Raw genomic sequence first — 23,878 nt, 5'->3', positions numbered from 1 at the left:
GCCCCATCTCCTGGGTGGACTTTGCACCTGTGTCGAAGGTAATCCAGCGTGCAGCCCCGTCCCATCTGCTGCGTGGACCTTGGCCCCGTGCGGAGCGTTGGCGGGTGTCCAGTCCCACCTGCTGCACCGAGCCTGAGCCCGGGGCTGTGCTGAGGGAGCCTGGTGCGTGCCGCTGTCTTCTGCATCACGGGCCGGGGTTGTTCTGTCTGCCCCTGGACACAGCTCTGTGCACCCCTCATCCCCCCTCGCGTCCGTGGCAGGACAAACTCGGCTCCCGTGTGGATTCTTTGAGGTCTGGCTAGGGCTGAGTGTACGCTGCAGTCTCTGAGTGACGGCGCTGAGCCTGGCTCTTTTTTTTATTTTTATTTATTTTTTTTTTAATCCTCTTCTCCAGAAAGCAATTTCCATGAATCTTGCAGGATCTCGACGATCTCGGCGACCTCTTTTCCTCCTTTAACGGGGCGAAAAAGGAGCCAAGGAGCTCAAAATTACCGGAGAGGGGCTGAGCTGGATGGAGCACACCTGCACCAGCCTGCTTTCCCAAGGCTGAAAATACACTTGGCTTCCAACTCCGCTCTCACCGTGCCAGGTCAAGGCGCTGCCGGGAAAAGGGGGAGAGGAGGGAGCCTGGTGTGCCGCGATATAAAGCAGATGCGCCGGGCTGTGACGAGGGAAGGACACCCGCGTGAGCGCCGGGGTTTTGCCGCTCTCAGGACCTGGGCAACCGCGGCAGAAAGACGAACGCTTCGGGTGCCACCTCCCCTTGGGCGTCCTGCGCCGGAGGAGGATGGAAAGCAAACAAACCCCGCAGCGTGGGCGGGCAGACACCTGCCTTCTGCTCGTCTGCCAGGTGCCATGAGCCGCTCCCAAGCCTCAGCTTCCCCGAGTACGATGTGAGCGAGGGCAGAGGCCGTGGGGTGGGAGAGGGACGGGCGGCATCGGCCAGATCCCCCCGTTTCCCCCTGCTGCTTCGGGCTGCGGCAGATCGCGGCTCTTTAAGGCTGCAATAATCCCCAGCCCGGGATTAGTTTTGCACCTAATCGCTGCAGAACAAATAGGAAGTTTTATTTACAGAAGCAGAAGAAAGACGAGGCCGGGGATGGGGAGGACGAAGCGGGGGGGACGGAGGGGTGGGCTTCAAGCACGGCTGATCCCAAGATAATCAGGAGCTGGAGGACAGGAGGCGATCGCTGACCTTGGACCCCGCGCCCCGGCTCTTACGTAAATGTGTCATTGAGTGCTGGAGTCACAGCAGTTGTGAGCTCCAGCCTTGTCCCAGCCTGGGCTTGGTGAGCCCCCAGCCCTTTGAACAGTTCATGCCTGGAATTTGGGAATTCCTCGCCCAAATCCAGCCCCTCCTCACGTGCTGCGCTGTGAACCCACGAGCTGCCAGCTCTGATGGGAGCCGCGATTCAGGGGAGGCTGGAGATGCTGCCAGGGGCTGCTGATCTTTCAGCTGGGGACGGGAGAAGCTGGGTGCTGCAGTTATGTTACCCCAAAGCCAGGCTGGTCCCCAGGGGTTTGTGTTTACTCCGGGTTGGGGTGGCAGCTCTCCTGCTTGACAGCCCACACACGCAAGAAGCAGCTGAGCTGCTGCTAGAAGGGTGACAAGACATAGGTTTATTTTTCATCCATGCAAGCAACCAGCCTGGCAGCAGGCAAACCAGGATGTGCTCCATCCCTCCCCAAACCGCCCTCTGTCACTCAAGTCTCTGTGGCTTTGCTCACAGGTCAGAATTGGCTGGTGGGTGACCAGGCTGGACCAGCTCCAGCCCTGGGCACAGGGGCAGCGTGTGACGGCTCCGTGCCTGCCGGAGCCTGAACTTCTCTTCCCCCTGATTCAGACATTGACAAATAAATAGCTCTTCTCTACTCTGGCTCTTGCATAGTGGAAAGGAATGTCTGACCTGATAGGAGAGAGGAATCCTGGGTCGTGGAAACCCGTGGCTTCCTCGGCAAGTGTGCCCATGGCATGGCTGCCAGCCTGGCCAAGTGCCCACGCCTGCACCCTGTCTGTGTTGCCCTGCTGGTGGCTGCCTTATTTCAGTTCCATTTCTGAGCTGGACTTGAAGGCCTTTCTCCTGGCTGAGGAGAACTTGACACCAAAGAAGATGGTGGTGATCAGGAAGATGAGCGCCAGGGCGAGCAGGACCCAGCCGCCCGCCGTGGCTTGACTTTTGCTCAGGGACATCCCCAGGAAATCAGTTTGGCTGGAGTCACCTTGGACTGGAGTGGCTGGAAAAGAGAGAAATGAGAGACAGTGTTGTTGCTGGGCTGTGCTGTGTGGGATCACCCTTACTGGTCTCTTGGATTCCCTTTGGCCCCAACTCCACGAGAAGCATCTGAACACCCTGTGGGGGTTTTTTGGGATGGCCAAGGGGCACCGAGAGAGCTCCATTTCATCCTGATCCTGCTGAGGCTGAGCTCAGCACCTGCTGTGCTTGGCCCTTCATACCTGTGTAAGGAGTCCAGCTGTACTCAGGCCAGCCCAGGACCTCCCCGTTCTTCTTGTTCTCCTTCTCCAGCCATGTCATGAGTGGTTTGAAGTAGCTCATCAGAGCCTCTGCTGACATGTTGGGCTGCCCTGTGATGAGCTTCATGGCTTCAGGCCACGGTTTGCTGAAACCCAGCTTCAGGGCATCCCTGTGGCAGGAGAAATCAGCTCCAGTGTGCTCCCCATCACCCCCTCGGCTGCCAGCCCTTCCCTTTCCCTTGGGGCTCTTGGTGTCAGCACCCCTGGGTAAAGTCTGAACCCCCAGAACCGTGGGGCTGCCAGGCTGGAGTGCAGGGAAAGATATTTATTTTGGGGGAAAAGAGGGGGTTCCATGGGTTAAAACCCTCCGGTGAATCCAGCCTGAGGCAGAGCAGTCCCTGGGTGAAAAGGGTTAATTTTGCAGGTGCTTTTCTTGAAGCGGAGGGGGGTGTTTTCCCTAAGGAACTGGAGGCTGGGAGGAGGAGGAGGAGGAGGAGGAGGAAGAGGAGGGAGCCTTCCCCCTGCCAGGGGCCTAGCTACCATCTAGTGGCTGCTTTTGCAATCACAGCCCCAGGTACTGCGTGGGAGGAATGACCAAGGGCTGTGTTGCCTCCTGCCTCGCCGGGCTGGCTTTAAGGGATTTTGGGGATGTAGGTGCCTCGGCTGCACCCTGCCCACACACCTACCCCAAGATCTTCCCAGCCTTCTGGGACTGGTAGATGTCACAGGTGTGCAGGGGACCCTTGTGCCCGGCTGCGTCACAGAGTGCCTGGTGGAACTGGAACTGGATCACAAAGCTGACAAAGTACCTGGTGGAGAGGGACGAAGAGGTGGGAATGGACCCTGCTAGTGCCTGTGTGCAAGAGAGGATGTGGCTCCCCTCACTCTCGGGTCGCACCCTCCCACTCTGGAGGAGCGTCACTGGCTTTGGAGCGACACCTGCCCCAGCTCAGCCCAACCTGCTGAGGCCATTCCTCCCATGATGTGCTAAACTTGTCAGAGTGCATGAGCACGTGCTCCTTGCCTAGGGGGGAATTCCCCTAAATCCAGGCTTCTTCTCTGAAGCTCTGTCGGGGTCTCTGGAGCTGCCCAGCCCACGCAGGATGGTACCACCAGCCACGGGAAAGGTGTCATCACTGCCATCTGACCTGGGGATCCTGCTTCCATGTCCAAGGGGTGTCCCTTGTGCCCCAGCCCTGCTGGCTCACCTGATGTAAGGGACATTGGCAGGGATGTGAAACTTTGCCCCAGGGTCGAAATCATCTTCGGACCTCAGCGCTGGAGGGCACAAGCCCTGGTACTTCATCCTGGGTGAGAGAGGGAGAGTCAGGCCAGCTTGGGGAGGCGGAGCTGGGGTGAAGGGACACAGCGGGGTGTCAGGACAGAGGGAGGGGTTGTGTAGCTCATCATTCCCACTGCAGTCAACTGGACCGCAAGGAGAAAACACCCAGCGGGATGACGGCCAAGGCCCCTGTCCCAGGCAGGGGTCTGAATTCAATCCTACCTGAGGTTCCACCACTCCTTGTTGTACTCATTCTCCTTGATCCGCCCATCAAACACCTTCCAGCGCCACTGGTCCATGAGGTACCCGAAGGGCAGGAAGGCGATTTTGTCCAGGGCGATGCTCATCAGGTAGTTAATATCGCTTTCTGCCCAGGGCGTGAAGATGTGAGCGAGACAGTGCTGTATCCACCTCTCCTCCCTCTGTAGGTCATTCTGCCCCAGAACTGGGTGTCCCCAACACATCCTGTCCCCTCCGTGCATGCAAAGCCACCATACACGTCCCTGAGCCCTTCACCCTTGCCCAGCCCCTCCTGACCATCTGCATTTCCAGCTATTCCCATCAGCATCCCAGATTTGCTGTGCAGCCCTCCAGCTCACCCTCGTTTTCCATGACTTTGTCCAGCAGATTGATGCTGTGCAGGTGTTTGGGGGTGGACACAGACAGGGCCATGACATCCCCAACAGCCTCGTGGAAGCCGGGGTTGGCCCCGTCGCGGAAGGAGACGGGCTGGTCCTTGTACTGCAGGAAATACTGGACGTGGCCCATCTCGTGGTGCACCGTGATGAGGTCGTCCATGTTCACCACCGTGCACTGCTTGATCCTGGACCGGGACACAAGGGATGGGGGGACAAGGGAAGGCAGGGTGGCATGAAAACCTCCGGGAACCATCACATCCGCTTGAGCGCTTTTCCCTGTGTGCCCCCTCCCCACGTCTGATGCCAGGCCGGCCCTGCTCCGCTGGGTTGGTCTCTTCCTCCTCCTGCATCTCCTGCTGACCCTGCCCCTGTTCATCCGCTTTTCCATTCTCCAGGACAGGGCAAGGCAGGCATGGATTGCCCTCCACCATCCACCATGGGCATTCCTGCCAGCACCTAGGGTGCCAAGGGAAGTGCCACAGCCACAGAGCAAGACACACCATGGTGGCATCAGCCCACGCGCCCTCATTCTACAAAACGCTTTCTGCCCCAGCACCACATCAGCCATGGCCGCCACCTGCTCCCCCATGGGTACCTGAAGTCCTTGCGATTGTAGAAGTCCCAGGCCGAGGCATGACACACCACCTCCCGTCCATCCGATGGCTTCTCAATCATGGACTTGTCCCAGAACTCCTTTGGCATTGGGATGAGGCCCAGAGAGGTGAAGAAGCGGTCTGACTCTTGGAACATTTTCTTGGGTGTCCAGCCCTGGGGAAAGAGCAGAGACCTGGTGAGGCGCAGTGGGGCTGTGGAATGGTGGGAGGACAGGGAAGCCTTGGTTCTGGGCAGCGGGATCTCCTGGAGTCAACTAGACCTGGATCCAGGTCTTGGCATATAAAGGTAGGGAGAATACACACAAGGCGTGGATTTTTTTTTGACAACATTAGAACATTTGGCAACATGGGTGGCAGCAACAGCCGAAGGTTCCTGGGTCCCGAGGGGCTTCCCCAGAGCAGCCTAGAAAAGCACTGACCTGTTTTTTCATGGCTGGTGTGGCATCCACCTTGGTGGCATCCGGGAAAGGTATCACCAGGTCGAAGATGTTGGACCACGACTGAGCCCACATGTTTCCTGGGAAGCGCAGAAGGACAGCACGTGTCAGGAGGGAGACAGGGAGAGGGGAGCAACCAGGGACTCCCTCCTCCTGCATGGGTGGATCACCCTGCCTGGTCCCTGCCCTGTCTGCGTAAGGGCAAAGTAGGCAGGAGCCCATCCATGCAAGAGAGGTCAAACCACGCTGAGCGTGCTGCCCTTCCCTGGGGCAGACTGGCCCCTACAGACCCATCCCAGGGGACCTTTTCCCTTCAGCCAGAGCTGAACAGAGACCAGTCTCAACTCCTGGCGTGGCACAGAGACAGCCACACCTGGTGGGAGACACAGCTGAGCTCGAGCAGGGCCCTTACCTAGCAGGTGGGCAGGGATGGGACCCTTCAGGTTTATGTGCTCTGCGCCGTACTTTTTGTAGAGGGCACGGCGTACGTAAGCGTGCAGGTTGAGGTACAGGGGCTGCAGCTGCAGATACAGCCTCTCCAGATCCTCCTCGAAGGTGGGCGTCTCATACAGGGATCTCCAGTAGGCCCCGTTGTCTTTGTAGCCTGTGGTAGGGCAAGAGCAGAAGCTGTCAGACGCTGTCCTTCTTGGGCAAGGCTGTGTCTTGCTGTCCCGACACCCCAGGGATCTCCTGGGCGTTAGTGAGACCTCCACACCCTTGGGATTTTGACGCCCAACTGGATATGAAGAGCCCAATCCTCTGCTCATGGGGGGTTAGAGCCATGGTGGGCTCTGGGGGAGCAGGGCACTGACCATTGAGCGTGGCTGCCTTGTTGCTCAGTTCCACGTATCGCTTGTAGTTACTCCTCATCTTCTTCCCGGAAGCATCCCGCCAGCCCTTCCAGGCGAAGAGGAGCTCATCGTAGTCCCGGGAGGCGGCCATGATGTCTGTGAGGTCTAAGAGAGAGCGATGAAACCACCATGATGCTGTTGGATGGGCTGAACACGGTGCGATGGTTCTCTACACAATGTGCTGCTCAGGGGCCGCCACAGGGAAGGTGAAAGAACCCTTCACCGCCTTTCTTCATACCCCAATAAAAAATAAAAAATAAAAAATCCCTCCCTTCTGGGCCAGTGCCGATGCCCTGCAGGACACCCTGCTAGATCTTACCAGGATCCAGTGGGTGGCAGGTTTTGTTCTCTCTGCAGACCTTGGCCACGCTGTACGTGGTCTCCATATCTGAGAGGAGGGTGTTGTACTGCAAGGGGAATCAGAGTATGTAAACTGGTTATCCTTGCTCCTGGTATTGGAGGATGTCCCACAGCCCATCGAGGTTTTCGTGTGTTTTGCTCCAGTCCCTTCCAAGATCAGTGTGACCCCAACATGGAGTCAATACAAGAGGGCCTGGGGCCAACAAGCAGTTGTCACTCAAACATCCAGGCCCCACTGCAGCCTGGGGTAGGCAGCCTTTGGGTGGGAAACTGAAGACAAGGATTTGGGCTTTGCATAGAAGGTACCAAGTTATCACCTTTTTCGAGATGTGGTGGCCTCCCAGAGGCACTTCTTAAATCTTCTTAAATTTTGAGAGAAACTTGTGTCTTCACACATGGTGAAGACCTCTCTTGCCCTGTCCCCTTGCCGCTCACCTCCTTCAGCTCATCCTCAGGCAGGGCTGCCCTCTCAATGACACTCAGCTTCTTGAGGATGCGGGTGACGCTTTCGTCCTGGAAATCAGAGGTGTCGAACTGCCGGGCCTTCATGCCGTACTCCAGGGTGTGCTTGGACATGGCCAAGTTCTTCTCCAGCTGCAACGAGAGAAGAAGAGTTACTTCAGGGAGAAGACACGGGCTAAAAACACCACCGGGCATCCCATGACAGACACCCTCCCCATAGCTGCTTTTGTGGGTGCCTCGTTGGATGATGAGGGTTTTCGAGGAGAACGCACCTCCTGGCTGAGAGCGTTATCCCTTTATGAGGGGCAGAGGCTTCCCTGGTTTTCAGAGGTTCTGTGAAACGTGCCCTGGGTACCCAGCTGCCTTCCCTGGCTGTTGGCTCCCCCTGCACAGCCCCAGGGTCATCCCCATACCATGATCTCCTTGTTGTGGTCGGTGATGTTGGTGTTGTAGGCCCAGGATGCCTCGGTGTAGGCGTTCCACACTTCCTCGGCTGTGCTGTTGTACTCGGACAGGAACTCTTTTGCTTGTGCCTCATCTGCTATTTTGTCTAGAGGAGGAAATAAATGGGGAAGAGACGAGAAAGGTCAGGAGAGCTGTAAGAGCACTGTCCCATGGAGAAGCCATAAGCTTTTCCCAGAACTGCAGGTCCGTTGAAGGATGCCACAACTCTGGAGCAGGCTGAGCTAAGAAATGCTGGACGAGGTGCCCTGCTGGGGTGTCCCACTGGACAGAGAACGGGATAACAGGACGAGTTGCATGCCCTAGACTCTCCCACATGAGCACAAACGATACAACTGAGAAGAGAAACTCTTCACAGCACGACTGATGACATCCCTACGCAGCAGACAACCACACCTGCCTCCCAGGAAGCAGCACCCAGTGGGATTTCACTGGAGCTGGCTGTTTCTCTTTCCTTGAATGGGAACCACCCCACCCACAGCAGGGACCTCCCTCTGCTCCTGACTGTGGATTAATGACGTCCCTTGGGGCACCTCTCGGTGACCCTCCCCACACCCGGGATGGAGCTGCAGCCTCACCAATGCCTTCAGGGTAGCCTTCAGGGACAGGGGGACGCCAGTCAAACTCGGGCCAGCCCAGCACCTCGTTGGTCTTCTTGTTCTGCTCCTGAAGCCACTTGGTGACGGGGCTGAAATACTCCAGGAGGGGACCGGCGTCCATCTGAGCTGTGCCAGTGAGAGTCAAGAGGATATCCTGCCACGACTTCGAGGAGCCAGCTTTCAACACTTCCCTGCGGAGGGGCGGAACAGCAAGAGCCAGCATGAGGCCGGGGGGTGGATGGGAGAGAAGCAGTGATGGCGTCTCAGCGTCTTGAGGGTTGAAGATGCTGTCCCTGAGTGGGACATGAACCTGGGAACTGCCTTGGAAGCCACTGCCTGTCCTGCACGTGGGCACTGAGGACTCCCTGTCACACACTCATGCATTTAACACCCAGGGAACCAACAGGAGACAACTGTGCTGTAGTGACCTCCTGTTTGGGTGGGAACTCATGACTGGGACAAGAGCAATACTCCGGTGAGAACCACTCACCCCACCCCAGTGCTTCCATGTATTTCCATCCATGCATCCATCCATCTGCAAAGCTATTTCTCCAGCTCACTTTTCCTTCCTTCCTTTCTTCTTTCCTTCCTTTGCACACCATCATCTTCCACGCACACACCTGCCCATGGCCGTTTTCCTGACCCTCCTCTGTCCCCACCTGAGTTTGGCTCCGGCCTCTTTGGACCTGTAGATGTCACAGGTGTGCAGGGAACCGTTGTGGTTGGCTGCCTGGCACAGCGCCTTGTGAAACTGGAACTGGAGGATGAAGCTGACAAAGTACCTGCCAAAGAATCCCAGGAAGGTCAGAACTGGGGACAAGGGGAAGCGGACAAGTCCAAGAGATCAATCCCACCATTTGTAGTCCCAAATGTTGGGAGATCTCTATGTCTTGGGCAGGAGCATCACACGACAGTCCCTGCCCACGGAGGGGATCCCCCACCCGCTGCATCTCAAACCCTGGTGCCATCGCCAACCCTTCCTCTACCTGATGTATGGAGTGTTCCCCGGGATGTGGTACTTTGCTCCAGGGTCAAAGTTGCTCTCGTTCCTCGAAACCGGAGCACAGATCCCCTGATATTTGGTTCTGTGGGCAACACAGAACAACAGCGTGAGCATGGGAATAATAAGGGATCAGAAGAATCTGGTCAAAGAATGGGACGGCTTGGCACAGTACTGAAGAAATCTGCACAATTCCGTGTATATCCATCCATCCACTCATCTATCCTTCCATCCTACCCATCTATCCACTCTTCTCCCACCATCCCCACGGCTCTTTTTACACTTTTTCTTTCCTCTTTCCTGCCTCCCTTCCTCGTGCGTCCCCAGCTCCCACACCTCGTCCACCCTTGGTGACCGTCCCCTACCTCAGATACCACCAGTCGTAGTTGTAACGGCTCGGCGGCGTGCGGCCGCTGAACACGTTCCAGCGCCACTGGTCGATGAGGTAGCCGAAGGGCAGGAAGGCAATCTTCTCCAGGGCCATCTTCAGCAGGTAGTTGATATTGCTCTCTGCGTGAAACAGAGCCTGAACAGGGCTGGAAAGGAGTCTGCCACAGACACCACTAAAATTCTGGAGGCACCAAAATTTTAGTGGGCAAGAGTGCGGGCAGATCTGAGAAATGGGGACAGCATTTCAGCATATAACATTCCTCCTGGAGAAGGCTGTGTAGGATGCAGGAGGCTTCTGTAGATATTACCTGGGGCACCGTGTGCCTTTTACTGAGTGGGGACAATGACAGTGACAGCTGTGGTGTCCCCCCGCCCTTAGCCCAGCTCTCAGAGTTAAAAGGTCTTTGGTGAGTGCAACTCTTCCTGGGGCCTCAAGGTGAGGGCGAGTTTGATCTGCAGTTTCACCACTGCAAAGGTTCTGATGGTTTAGACCCAGAACCAGAGTCAGCTCTAGGACAGTCACCACCGTATCATGAGGAGCACGGGGACGGTGACGTCTGTTCTTCCCCTCAAGGAAACCCGGGGAAGGAAGTTCGGAGAAGGACCTGGTGGAGAGCCAGCTGAAGCTGTGGGGTCAGAGAGGGGTTGGCAGTCCCGACGAGCTATTGGCTGCCATCGCTGCGGCGGCCTGGCTGCCAAGGGCTGGCAAGTCGGGCAGCAATGGCCTGAGGCAGAGACCATCTGCTTCATCGTGTTTGCGCAGCACCGTCCCGATGCTCTTGGCTGCTGTGATGCCTCTCTTGTCATAAAACGTATTTAATGACACGGCAGGAGGATCCCAGGACCGTCCCTCCTCCGCCAAGCAGCAGCCTGGGGCAGGTCTGGGAGTCCTCAATTTCCTTTGCCGCCATCTGCTTTGATGTGTCGGGTGGGAGGATGAGGCTCCCGACGAGCCGGGCAGCGCCTGCAGCTCCGGACGCGTCACCCGCTGACCGCCCCCGTGACCGTGCCTGCAAGTGCTTGGTGCCACCGCCACAGAGCCACACCGCCAGCCCCAGCGGTGGCCGCCTCTTGCCGAGGGAGGAGGGCGGGAGGAATGCTGGAAAGGTCAAAGCCAATCAAGCACAAAAATGTTGTTTTCCATTTCGGGCTCTGTTGGTGAAGGGGAGGGCGCAGACAAGCTCTGCAGAGCATCCCTCCTGCCTCGGGGGTGAAGAGGATGGAGCCAAGAAGGGCTCTGCTTGGACCCACGGAGACAAGAGGGGGTTGTGCGCGGACCCATGGAGATGAGATGGAGTTGCGGCAGCTCTGGGCTGTATTTCCAGACTGCAGCCCACCCTGGCGTGCCTCAAACCCTTCCCACTGCCACGGGCAGTGCCAGAGCCCTCCAGGACACCCAGCTCCCCAGGGCGGCTGCCATACCTTCATCCTCAGTAGCGCTGCTGAGGAGACCGATTTTTTTGAGGTGGCTGGGGGTGGAGACAGAGAGGGACAGGACATCGCCGATGGCCTCGTGGAAGCCAGGATTGGCCCCGCTGCGGAAGGACACGGGCTGGTCCTTGTACTGCAGGTAGTACTGGATGTGGCCCATCTCGTGGTGCACCGTGAACAGCTGCTCCATGGTCACCGTTGTGCACTGCTTGATCCTGCGGCGTGGAAACAGCATTGCCCGAGCTGCCTGAGGGACCCTGCGCACCCCCTGGATGGGAAGGACTCCCGGAGAGGGTGGCAACACCCCACGGGGTAAGGGAAAGTGGAGGGCAAGGCAGGGCAGCATTTTCACTCCAGACCTCCAGAGAATGCCACGTTGGGCTGCACGGCCTGGCTGAGGAACCCAAAGGTGATCACCAAGGGGGAGAGGGGAGGGTTTTGCCCCGTAGCCCGGCATGTCCCCACAGACCTGAAGTCCTTGCGGTTGTAGAAGTCCCAGGCCGAGGCATGACACACCACCTCCCGCCCATCTGTCGGCTTTTCCAGCATGGACTTCTCCCAGAATTCAGGGGGCATCTCCAGAAGCCCCAAGGATGTGAAGAACTCCTCCGAGACCCGGAACATGTGAGTGGCATTCCAGCCCTGGTGGGCAGCAGGCAGTGGGTTATGGCTGAGGAAGGGGCTGCCCGTGCCCTGGGAATTGCTCCCCCAGGAATTTGGGAAAGAGGTGAGCTGCTCCCAGGGACTGAGGTCCTGCCCCTCTCTCTGTGAATATCCCTAAAAAGCACCGAGCAATGGTGCTGGAGCTCAGCAGAGGCAGGAGAAGGGAGCAGGACTGACAGCCGAGAAGTGCTTGGAGCTGTGTGATGGTGTGAGTGCAGCAAGGCAATCCGCAGCCTGGGGACTGGCAGCAGTCCCAGAGCACTGCCCGCTTTTGTCCACCTGCTGCCTCTTTGGCCATTGCCAGAGGTGCAGTAAGATCATTTCTTCATCCCTTCCCCTCCCAGAGATGGATTTTGTGATATCTCCTATACAAGTGTGAGAAATGACTGCCATGGTGTCAATGTCAGGGGCCAACCTTGGCAACACCTCCCGCTTTTTCTCCCTGCTGCCCTCAGTGAGTCCCTCAGCCCATCACCTGCTGCACCATGGCGCTCGTGACATCAACGTTGGGCTTCTCAGGGTAGGGGATCATCAGGTCATAGATGTTGTTCCACTGCTGAGCCCACATGTTCCCTGAGAGGAGAAAACAGCTGGAGTAGCGCTGGTGGCAGGTCAGAGGAGAAGCACAGTGACACCAGTGACCTCTCCGGCCTTGTGTGTGCTCCTCTGACATCACCAGCACCCCTGGGCACAGGCTGAGGGGGTCTCATCTCTTACCCAGGAGGTGAGCAGGGATGGGACCCCTCAGGTTGATGTATTTGGGCCCATAGCGATCGTAGAGCTTCCTCCGGACGAAGGCGTGCAGGTTGAGGTAGAGCGGCTCCAGCTGGTTGTAGATGTTCTCCAGGTCCTTCTCAAAGGTGTCTGAGTCATACCAGGAGCGCCAGTAGCTGCCTGTGTCACTGAATCCTACCGGGAATACAGGGAAGACCTCTGTCTCCAGACCCCAAAGGCTGCCCCCACTACCCAGCCCCAAAATGTGGGACCAGGCACCAGCAGCAGGATTTTTGCCCCCTTCCCCAAAGCGCAGGTACTTGGGAAATTAGAAGCTGGACGCCTGGCTGCGTGTGGGGTGGGGAGAGCAGTAAGGGCACCCCAACGTGCCAGGCCTGATTTCCACCCCGGGTCCCTGCCCAGCCCCCGGGTTTGTACCGTCCATCAGGTAGGCGTCGTTGCTCAGCTTCACGAACTCCTGATACTTGGGGCGCAGCGGGTTCCCCGCGGCGTTGTGCCACCCCTCCCAGGCGTACAGCAGCTTCTTGTAGCTGCGGGAGGTGGCCATGATGTCCGACAGGTCTGGGACAAAGGGGAGGAGTGGCACATGAGGAGCTGGCCACAGCTCTGTGGAGGTGCCACCACCGCCACGCCAGACCCAGGTGCCCGCCTCCACGCTGGGACAATCCTGACTAACGTGGGTGGCACCTGCCAAGCCCGACCCACTAAGGATGTGGGGGCTAGGACAAAGTCACGGCCGTGGGGTGCCCAGCAGCTGGCAGGATCGAGGGGACAGGGACCATACCTGGCTCCAGATCCCAGCAGGTGCCATTGGGCAGGCACACCTTGGCCGTGGAGTAGATTTTGTCCATGTCACTCAGGATGGTGTTGTACTGTAGGGAAGGAAAAAGTGTTGGGGCAGCGAGGGGATGGGAGCAGCCCTTCAGGAAGGGTCTGCAGGATTCCCTGCTCTGGGGCGTGTGTCCAGATGGATGTGGGGAAGGATTGGGGTGCTTATGCAGCATGTTTTTGGTGAGATAAGGGTGTTATCACTCAGGGTTTTGGCATGGTGGGAGCAGGGGGGCTCTTTGGGACAGACAGTCCCTGCACAGCCATGCTCCGGGGAGCAGCTGTTTATAAAGCTGTTTGTCAGCGGGGCCGTGGCACAAGCTGTTTATCTGAACGGGTCAAAAAAAACAGGCGAAGAAAAGCAGGAGGGCGAGGGGGGTTCACTGCTCTGAACTTCAATAACGGCGAACAATAGCAGCAGGAGGCTTCCTGGAACATGCCTGGAAAGCCCATTCCCAGGGAAGGAAATTCCTCTGCTCTGTCCCTCTCTCCACTCCCGTTCCTCTGCTCCAGCTGTGCAGCGGGGATGGAGACGGGGACAGCGGTGGCTGTGGGATGGAGCAGCCCAGGGACGGGCGAGACATGACTGATGTGCAGGGAGGAGACGTGATGCTGTCTGTTATTTGGGAGAAGGCAGGGATGGGTTTCCTGGAAGGAACCGGGGCCGACAGTTCTCCGGAAGGGATTGCATCACTGGGCTTTGCCAGGGTTTTGCTGGGGACGGCTGTCAGGGAGCTGCGGGTCGGGGTGGAAGGGCAGAGCAGCTGCCAGCCTCAGCCTGGGAAATGTTTCCATGCACGGAAATCAAAATTCAGGCAAACTGCTCTGAAAACTTGGGACTGTGATGGGGCGACATTCCTTATCTTATGGAGGGCTCAGGAGTGCAGGGGGGCTGCATCAGCCCTTCTTTTCAGTGGGTGCCATATCTGACGAGCTCAGAGGGGTTTGAGACAGCTGGGCCCAGCCATGGGCTGGTCTCCGGGTGTTGGCCAAGACTGCTCTGTTTAAGCAGGAAATCTCCAGTTCCTGCTGGGATAGCTCCAAGATGAGGTTAGGACTGGCTAATAGGGCCAGAAAGCACCCCACATCCCCTGAAGACAGCACCCCAACTCCACCTCAATCGCTTTGCAGAGGCCAGTGACGCCCTCCAAAATGCAACGGGCCAGCAGCAGGGTGCAGATGCTTGTGAAAAATCCGCCTAAAGAATTTCACAGCACCCCAGCCAAGCCCAGGGCTTCGCCGCCACCTCGCTCACCTGCTCTCTCTGGTCCAGGGGTAGATTGGAGGGTCCCAAGGTCTGTATGGACCCAATGATTTTCCTCAGCTGGGGGTCACTGAAGTTATTCCACTTGTCGCCATAGAGTTCCTTGGCTTTCTTCCCCCAAAGCTCTGTGAAGTTCTGCTCCTCCAGCGATGCCTTCACCTGCGTGGTGACACGGGGGGCTCAGGACCACCTGGGCGATGGTTTGGGGGCCAGGGGCAAAGCCACGAGGATTTCTGGGAGTCAGAGGTGACAGGACAGGGGTGACAGGCGGGGATGTCCCCAGTCCACGGCACCCATGGACAGGGACAGCAGCTCCCACCTGGCACAGCAGGGTCTGCAGCCCACCAGGGTGGCCTGTGAGGGTGTTCTGGAGGGAGCTCCAGGGTCTCATATGGGATGGGAATGCTGGGATTGGGTGTCCAGACCATGCAGTCAGAGTGTCTCGGTGCTCCCAGGCTGTCTTTGACATCTGCCCTGGTTTTGGAAGGAGCTCTGAGGTCTGGCTTAATTTTATTTCTATCCCTGCTGGTTTTCACTTTCACAGAGGCCCAAAAGATAATGACAACGGTGCCACATTCACCTTTCTCCTTCCTCTATGTCCTCACCATGTCTGTGCTCCTCAATTTCCATACATTTCTCAGCTGGCTGTCTGCACCCTGTGACCTGTAAATGCCACATCTGGGGTTCACCCATCTGCTCTGAGGCGCCAGCTGTGGGCGTCTCCCTGAGCCCCGACCTCCCCTCCTGGGCCTGGCAGTAAGCTGTGTGATATTATTTAGGCAGCTGGAGCTGCAGCCGTGGTTTTGGGATAGGGTGCATTGCAGATGGTTGTATCCCAGCCTGTCAGCGGTATTTTTGGGAAGCTCTGATCTTTTAAGAGCGTCCTGGCCCAGCGCAGGTGAAGTGAGATGGTGCAGAGTGCCTGGTCAGTATCCCTGTGCCATCCTAGTGTGATTTATGGAGCTCATTAGCTGTGACTTGTGGCATTTCTAGCCTGGCTCCAACACGCCTGGTTTATTTTAATCTCCACATTCCCTCAGCAGGCAGCAGGGAAGGAAGGGAGTAGTGGTGTGGCGGAGCTGGAGGCCGTCCGGGGCGGATTCCCACGGCTGTGGGACACGGGGTGGGAATGCCAAAAGTGGCTACCCAGCACTGCTCCCACCACTTCCCTTGGACATCCCAGTGCCCACAGCATCACTGGTATCAACTGGCCCCAATCCCCCAGTGTTCCAGGATGTGCCAGCCTCACAGACACCCTGCTCCTGCATCACTGCTCTAAACAGGAGACGCCTTTACCCCCTCCCAGAAGCCCTGAAGAGCTGGAGGAGCTGGAGGGAGCAGAGTTCAGCTGTGTTTTGTCTTCTCCTCAAAGAGGCACCTGTGTTTGGTCAGGCAAATTGCACCCTAAGCTCTCCTGACAGCTCCAGTGGAGTGAGTTGGGACCCCCTTGCCATGGCCATGCCCGCCAGTCCTGGCCCTTCACCCCACACCTGGGGTCTCTCTCTGGAGGGGACGCCCCAGTGGGGGGCTCAGAATTCCCTTGGCACCCACGGCCTCAAAGCCTCCCTCCCAAAACCTCCATCCCGCTCGTGGGTGCGCAGTGAACGCTCGGGATGCAGCTCAGGACACCAGCACTGCCTTGGCCCAGGCACCTGCAGCAGCTCTGCGCCCAAACGTGAGCAGCTCCACTGCCAGCCTCTCACCCAGAACCCCAGCTTGCAAAAGATGGTACATCTGTCTGTCTGTCTGTCCAGCGTCCCTCTGTCCATCCCTGCCCCTTCCTTTGACCTCCTGTCTCTCATGCCCCTTTGTGGCAGGCCCCGGAGCTGCCCGTGCCCTGGTGACCTGACTCAACCCCTCTTGTGTTGTGAATGGGTTTTCCTGGCCCAATCCTCTCCCAGATCCCCCAAATCCTGCCTTTTGGCCAGCTGTTATTCCTTTGGCACTCGGTGACTCCCCATCCCACCACTCCTCCCTGCTGCCCCATCACGGGCTGACCTCAGGGGTTCAGATCCCCTCCTCTACCTGGGCTGGCTCAGGAGCCCTGACATTGCAGGGAGCTCCTGGACACGACCCTCACACATTTAACAGCACATAAAGGGAGGGAAAGCTGGTCTGGAAACACCTTTTGAGAAGCCCATGCGAGGTGTTCTCCTGGCCCTGGTTTTGGACTCAGTGCAGCTGGGACATTCCTGCTCTGCCCCAAGATCCCCAGCTCCACCACATCTGCAGCTACAGCTGGGCGCCTGCCCAGACATCATGTCAGCTTGACAAAAATAATAAAAAAAAAAGGTTGAAGGGGCACCTGGGCCCTCTTGAGTGTCCTGCCAAATTGGCAGTGGCCAGAACCTGGCAGTGATCTTTCCCCTGCGCAGGAAGATGCATTTCCTTCCTGCACAGGGCACGCTGTGCTCCCATCCCCGGGGGATCCGGAGGCTTCGGGGCTCCGTGTGGCAGCTCCGAGCACGCCGCGGTCACCTGCGGGCTGCACCGCCCCTCGTCCCCGGAGCTGCAGCTGTGACTTGTCCGTGACCCCGTGCTGGAGCCACCGGCAGCTCCCGGAGCACGGCTGGGGCCGGGGGAACCATCCCCTGCCATCCCCCGGCCTGGGCTGTGCTGCAGCTCACCCCAACCCAGGGCAGAGCCGGGGTTGCTCCAGCTCCCTGCCCCGCTAAATACAACGCGGACTCATGCAAACCCCCAGGAAAACGCACACACGCCCGCGGGATGAGCGCACAGCTCCTCCCGCGTGTACCCCGGGCTGATGATGTTTAATTCCCTGCAGCCTGGGGCGCTTTCGCACCGCTGGCTTTGTCCCCGTGGGCTGGGGACGCGGGGACAAGAGGTGGCAGCCTCAGTCCCGGTGCCACCCAGCTGCTTGCGCACTTTGGGCTCCTGGTGCCTGCCCCGAACTAAAACGCTCAGCGCCGGGATGCGGTGACACCAGGCAGGGACGGGGACAGCTGACACCTGGCCCAGGTTCTGGGAAGCGGGAATGGAAAGTGGAAGGTGCTGGGAGGAAGGAATCACCTCTAAAAATAACCTTGACTCTGCTCTGGGACCACAGCCGTCATCCTGGGGCAGAGTCTCTCCGAAAACCAATTCGGGGCAAAACCCCGCGGGCTCCTGGGCTACGAGTCCCAGCCCTGCTTCTCCAGCCCGAGACAGAAACCCGCAGGGAGGAAAGGAACCACCCCAAGTGTCCCCACCGCCAGCCAGCCCCCAGCGCTGGGGACACCCCCGCGGTGACATCGCCCCTGTCCCGCCACCCACCTGCAGAGCAGCGTTCTCGGCCGTCAGGTTGGTGTTGTAATTCCAGCTGGCCGAGACGCTCTCGAAGAGGACGAGCTCGGCCGTGCTGTTGTAGTCTCTGGCGAAGAGGACGGCCCCTTCCTCGGTGGGCTCACGCTGGGGGGGTTCGAGGTCGGGGTGAAGGGCAGCTGCCAGGCTCAGCCAGAGCAGCAGCCCCAGAACCGCGGGCATCGCGGAGAAGGGGCCCCGTTCGGTGCCTTCCGAGACGGCTTTGCCTCCGCTGCCGGCTGCTTATAAGCCAGCAGCTTTCGCGCAAACCCTGCCCACCGAGCCTGCCTCCCCTCGCCGATAAGAGCCGAGTATTCTCTGCTCTCCCGTCGGCGGCTCCGAGGTTTGCGGGAAGGAGCTTTGCGGGGAGAGAGCGGTGCAAAGTCCTTTTGGCCCCTGGCACTGCCCGGGAGGGAAGGGGCTGGAGGAGAAGCCGGGGAAAGGCAGGGAAAAAAAAAAGAGGAAGGAGAAAGGCGAGGGTGGATGGGGTGGATGAGGTGCAGCTGCATCCCTGCAGGGTCTCAGTCCCTCCCCTCCTGATTTGGCGCAGGTGGATCCAGCTCAGCCGGTCCTTAGCAGGACATCTCCCCAGGCCGGCACCGCTCGACATTGCCCCTCGGCAACACCCCGGGGCAAGAGCGGGAGGGAAACTGTTCCTGTGGGACACAGCCAAGGTCCGTCTGACGCTGCTTCCTGCCAAAGTGACCCCCTTCCCGGCATAACCTCCTTTTCCAACAAAAACAGAGCGTTTCTCCTGGCTGTGAAGGAAATCACATCACACCGAGTGTTTTGGACTTGGAGGAACCACGCTGATGACAAACGAGGAACAAAAAGTTCCTGCAAAATGAAAACCAGAACCCGTGTTGGTGGGTCTGGATAGTTCATTTGTTTTGTTTTCTATTTACTCAACCAAATCAGTTTTCCCCGGGGCCTGGCTTCAGCCCTGGGAGTGGTGCCTGGGCTGACCCTAGGCCCTGGGCTGACCGACCTCGTTACTCCTTGTTGGAGCAACCCCCCCATGGGCACCTTGGGAACCCCCGTCGAGAGAGAGCGTCTTTGGGGGGGAACAGAGGGAAATCCCTCGACCTTTTGTCCCCGCTGGGAGCCGCAGAGCAGCTGGACACCATCGTGGCCCCTTGGAGTGAATCAATGGGGCCACTCAAAAAGGGACAAGTCCTCCTTGTCAGCACTGGGGACCCTACGGGGTGTGCACAGCCGTTTCTAAAACAAGAAAAAAAAAAAAAAAGACTTAAAAGATTGCAGCCCTCTTGTATTAAACCACACTCCAAAAATCCCAGCTTCCCACCCTCCACCTGCACAGGCTGATGTGGGCCCGTGAGAACCCTGCATCCCCCTGACCCCAAGCCCGTGGGGGAGTCCCCATGGTGCGCTGACACCACCTGCGAGCCTGAACATCACAGAGCTGGAGGCAAAGTCAACATCTGCCTCCAGCCCCCCCTTGATGACCCCTTTCCCCACCAGCCACAGTCCTCTGGAAAGTCCACTTTACTGGGAAGTTGGAAAAAAAAAAAGGCTGGTTTGCATCCAGTTTGGCTGGAGACCAAGCAGCAGTGAATGGAGATTTCCTGCCCCCCTCCAGGCTCCTTTCCCAAATGCTCCAGGGAGGGGTTTTCCCGGTGCAGCCTCTGGCACCAGTGGGAGTTTCAGGAGGGCAGCGAGGCTGAAGCAGTGCAGTGTCGCTGGTACCCAGAACTCCCAGCACACGAGGCCTTTTCCAAGGCCGATGCGTCCAGCGGAGGATCCTGCAGGAGAAGGGCAGAGCTCCATCCTCTTACACAGAGCATCTTCCAAGGCTGGTGCAAGAGGGGCTGCTGTTGCTGAACCTTGTGCAGGAGAAGAAGTTCCTCCTGAAGGCTGCATCTCCAAGAACGCCCATGGCTCTGTGTCACCCTGTCTTACAAAACTCCAGCTGCGTCCGGCAGAAAAATATCCCGGGTAAAGGAGAGCGCTGGCAGGTTGTGTGGCTGTAGGTCCAGGAGGGCAGGCGAGATGCCCGCGAGCCATCAGATGCTCGTTGCTGCCCCAAATCCATTCTTGCACTCCGGCAGCCGCCAAGGACGGGTTCAGAGTCACCCATGGGCGCTCCGGGGAGCAGCGGGACCGGTCCCTGCTCTCCCTGCTCCTCTCAGAGCTGCTGGGGTGGGTGACGGACACCCATCTGCTGCCAGCCCGCAGGGCACCCGGCGCTGCCGGCACCACAGACCAGAGGGCCAGGAGATGCTGAGGAATGTGAAAAACGCGTTGCCACGGAGACGGATGCGGAAACCTCTCGCGGGGGGACGCGGGTTGGGGGGACGCCGGGCGAGACGCGATGTCCCCGGCGGCTGCCCCGGGCAGGAGGACGCTTCCCATCGGTTTGCATCGCCGTCACCGCTCCGTGGAGGATTTGTCCTCCTCCTCCCCGGGGCGCGTGTGAGCGGACGCGTGTGCCATGGCCGGACTGTCGCCGCAGCGCGTCGGCGGTGCCTCACACATGAAGGAGCATCGCTCCCTCGCAGCGGTTTGGGCCGATCCCTTGGCTCGCCAGACCCGCAGAATCTTCCTGCCCGCAGTCGGCGGCGCTGGAAAGGGGCTCCCGCTGGTGCAGCCCAGAATTCCTAAAAGGAAGGAGTAAGGAGTTTGGGCAGTAAATGTTTCCCAGGGGAGCTGCAAGGTGTCCGTGATGGCGGTGTGATGGAAGGCGGTGAGCAGGTGCGGTGGAGCAGAGCGGCAGGAATTTGGGGATTTGGCGCTGGCTGGAAAGACTGGGTGATTTATGTGGGTATATCCCAGCCCTAAGACCTCTGGCTGGAGATGCTCAAGTGTATTTCCCCCTTCTTTTATTATAAACCACAATTTTTGGCTTCTCCATCCCGCCGTTTCTCAAAGGGTTCAAGGTCGCTTCATAACTTCTGTCTGATCCATCTCTCTGTAAAGAACCAAGGAGCTTCTGGAGGTGAGGGAAAGGATTCCCTTCTGCAGAGAAACCATTCCTTCCTTATTTGAACCCAAAATGAGGTTTTTTAGTCCAGAATGCAGCCCTGCGTGTCGCTTTTCCCGGTGCCTGTGGTTTCATGGGCATGACAGCTCCTGCACCTGTTGGTACAAACCACTGCATTGAGAATTTTTCTTCCTTCCCTCCCCACACCCTGAGTTCAAAGGCGGCTGCTTTATTTACTGATGAATTCAATCAATTATCACAGTGTACAATTCTCTTAGCTGCTTTCCCGGCTGTGGTGACGGCGCCATGAGGGAGAGGGGGAAAATACACCCCTCCAGCCCAAATTTTTCATCTAAACAAACACCTTTTTTTTTTTTTTCCCCTCATCCTTCCAAAAAAAAAAAAATAAATAAAAGAAACGCCCCAAGCAATCAGGCTTTTTTCCATTTATTTCAGACCTCTGATTGCTAAACCCATTTTCAGCGGTTCCAGAGAGCATTGAGGCTGGTGGAGCCCCTCGATGCTGCCTGGATCTGGGGACTTGTAACAGCAAGAGGCAGGCAGAGATCCTTGCTCCTGCTGCCTGATTGCACAAGGTCCCTGCTGAGCAGTTTTGGCAGCTCCTCGAGGCTGTTTCCAGCTTTTCCCCTGGATTTAAGGTGTGCTGAGAGCCTGGTGTGCTCCCTCGGAGTGTGGACAGGGAGCTCACCCTGACCCCACGGCAGCCAGCGCTGCTTTATCGCTCCAAGTGCACACTCAGTGGAACGCGGCGGAAATCTCCTTATCGCCGCAATTTCCAACCCATAAAAGCTCTTTCTAGCGCGCACCTGCCCTGGGACAAGGGTTTATTGTTCTGCCAAGACTGGACCTGGTGCCTGGGGCAGCCTGAGAGGGACCCTGTGTTTTCCTCAGCTGCCGGCCCGGTGAGGCTGGAGGTGAGCGGGGAGGGGATGCACATGTGCTTTTCACTGCCAGATCTCCTCCCAGCCTCCTTCCCAGACTGGGACTGGTGCCAGCAGCCCAGGGATGTGCCCATGGCGAGGAGATCCCCGAGGATGTGCTGTGACGCTGCAGGGCCCTGAATATGCAAGTGGTGAAGGCACTCAGCGCTCCTAAATGATTCCCATGCTTTGGAAGTGTCCTAAATAAATGTAAGACAATAATAGTCCAGCCCTTGGGGAGCCCTCAGCCACAGAGCACAGCGCCAGGCACAGGGTCAGGAACATCACAGGGCAAGAAGTAAAAACCTGGCCAGAAATCACTGCTAGTTCTTCGTCCTTCATCCTTCGTCCGTCCTCCCTCCACCTTAATTTCTCATCTCTCATCCTTCATCCCTCATCCATCGTCACTCCATCCCCCATCCCTGCCACTCAGCCGGAGCTGGGCATGAAACAGGGCGAGCAGAGAGGCCAACGTGTTCCCTCTGCACCCATCAACCCAATAAAACACGGCAAAGTCCATCCTCCCCTGCCCCCCCTTTTTAATAAACGAGAACCATCCCAGCCCCGAGGCGAGCGAGCGTGACTGTTCCCGGAGCATTAATCATCCCCCAGGAGCCTGGCACGGGTTATCGCCGCTGTTTATCCAAGCTGCTATTAAAAAAATATATATATAAAAAATAATTGCCATAAAGGTGCCGTGGCCTCTTCTGAAGGAGATTCGGGGCTCGCAGGGCTGCGCCGGGCTGATGGGATCGCTCACCCCACGCAGCAAAGTTGTGTTCCTGGAGAGGAGGGCGGCCTGCCTTAATTGCTGCCAGGAGGAGAAGCGGAGCCTTTTCCAGCTGATTTGCAGCCTGGGCAGGATCCAGGTTCTCGAGGGAGCTTTGTCCCAGCTGGGAATTATCTGTGTTTCAGTCTTTGCAGCATCACAGGGAAGCAGAGATCAACCCTTCTGATGTGTGCTTAATCCCAAGCCACCCCTCGGCAGCCACCGAGCCTTTTGCTTTTACTTTTTCCTCTTACATTTAGTGAAAAATGGTTAAATTAGCCCCAGGTTCGGGGTTTCACATGGCATAGCAGCAGCTGAGGTTGTTTCAGGCAGCACCTTGGATCCTCTGAGGCAGCTGGGCAATCCTCTGGGGAGGCATCCTGCAAATTAGCAACTCTTAGCAATAAAAGTTTGATTTAGGAAGGAGAAGAAAGAAACCAACCCAGAGAAATTAGATTAGCAAAATGGTAATTTAATAATCTGTGGTGGAGAGAGGGAAGATGCCCGTGCCAAGGTGGGAAGCACAGCTGGGCAAGAACAAGAACTGCTGGTTTTTCCGTGAATTATCAGTTGATGATGCTCTTATTGATCCTGATAGCTCAGGACAGACCTGGAATGGGTTCCAGGCTTGGCCTATGGGTAGCTTGAGCAACACCTCTAGAGCCACTTCAGCTCACTGATCTGAAGGAAGCTGTCCCAAGCAGAGCTTTGAGCAGCCTTGAACCCCTCTAAGCTTCCCTGAACATCCCCCAGGCATCCCTGAGCAACACCCCTGAACATTCCTCAGCAGCCCTGAGGAGCCTTGAACCTTCCTGAGAGTCCTCGGGCAGCCCTGAGGCCCCAAGAGGTCCCAAGAGGTCCCAAGAGGTCCCAAGCATCCCCTCAACCCGCAGGTCCACGCCAGGACAGCCGAGCACAGCTTCTGACCCCTGCCACATCCCCAAACCCAGCAGCACTGGGAGGATTTCATTCCCTCCAGCTCGGGGAAAGCTCAGGCAGATTTAATAAAGCCATTGTGCCCCTGGCGATGCCTTTAATTAAAGAGCTCGTTAGGAATGGCTGCTGCTCCCTGGTAAGAGGAACTGGGCAGCGCAGGGGTTCGTTTGTCCCGGGTTTGGCTGCCACCGTGGCCCCTCAGCAAAAACTGCCCCTGTTCCTGTGGGGATGGGACAAGATCCTCCTCCGTTTAATCCTGAAGGCTTAAGGACTGTTCCCGTTCCTTGTCTGCTGCAAGCTGAGATAGTTCAGCTGGACACGTGTTTATAAACATTTCCCAACCTGTTTGGTGTTGGGTTACACAGCGCGGTTCTCATCGGGGCCAAGCTTTGCCAAGTATCCCATAGGGTGAATCTGCACATCTCATCCCCTCTGTGGATCTCCTGAGGGTCTCAGCTGGGCTGTGGTGTGGGGGGAGTCCTCCCTCTGCCCTGCCCAGCCC

General features: G+C 57.8%; 1 protein-coding gene across 1 annotated transcript; it reads right to left on the bottom strand.

Moving 5' to 3' along the window:
- Positions 1–826: 826 nt before the first annotated feature.
- On the bottom strand, positions 827–18,288 carry ACE (angiotensin I converting enzyme). The gene is made up of 25 exons (XM_040087356.2): positions 17,763–18,288; positions 14,481–14,648; positions 13,182–13,269; positions 12,815–12,958; positions 12,380–12,571; positions 12,138–12,235; positions 11,469–11,641; positions 10,991–11,214; positions 9,544–9,688; positions 9,165–9,263; positions 8,838–8,960; positions 8,158–8,369; positions 7,531–7,667; positions 7,091–7,249; positions 6,615–6,702; positions 6,257–6,400; positions 5,857–6,048; positions 5,427–5,524; positions 4,989–5,161; positions 4,355–4,578; positions 3,978–4,122; positions 3,682–3,780; positions 3,160–3,282; positions 2,456–2,643; positions 827–2,235 (listed from the first exon to the last, which is right to left on the bottom strand). The coding sequence occupies exons 1-25, from the start codon at positions 17,970–17,972 to the stop codon at positions 2,039–2,041; spliced, it is 3,843 nt and encodes a 1,280-aa protein (XP_039943290.1). The 5' UTR covers positions 17,973–18,288; the 3' UTR covers positions 827–2,038.
- Between the last annotated feature and the right edge of the window lie 5,590 nt (positions 18,289–23,878).

The sequence above is a fragment of the Hirundo rustica genome, chromosome 27 (assembly GCF_015227805.2).
Source record: "Hirundo rustica isolate bHirRus1 chromosome 27, bHirRus1.pri.v3, whole genome shotgun sequence".
Classification (NCBI taxonomy): Eukaryota; Metazoa; Chordata; class Aves; order Passeriformes; family Hirundinidae; genus Hirundo; species Hirundo rustica.
Note: the sequence above shows the minus strand (reverse complement) of the source record. Positions and strands in the feature narration are given on the sequence as shown.

Bases quoted from the DNA above. Each gene is read 5' to 3' on its own strand.
- ACE (XM_040087356.2), bottom strand. From the start codon at position 17,972: ATGCCCGCGGTTCTGGGGCTGCTGCTCTGGCTGAGCCTGGCAGCTGCC. The intron at 12,236-12,379 runs GTAAGAGATGAG...TTCTCCTCTCAG, and splicing joins CATCCCTGCTCACCTCCTGG to GGAACATGTGGGCTCAGCAG. The intron at 4,123-4,354 runs GTGAGCTGGAGG...CGCCCTGGGCAG, and splicing joins CAAAGTCATGGAAAACGAGG to AAAGCGATATTAACTACCTG.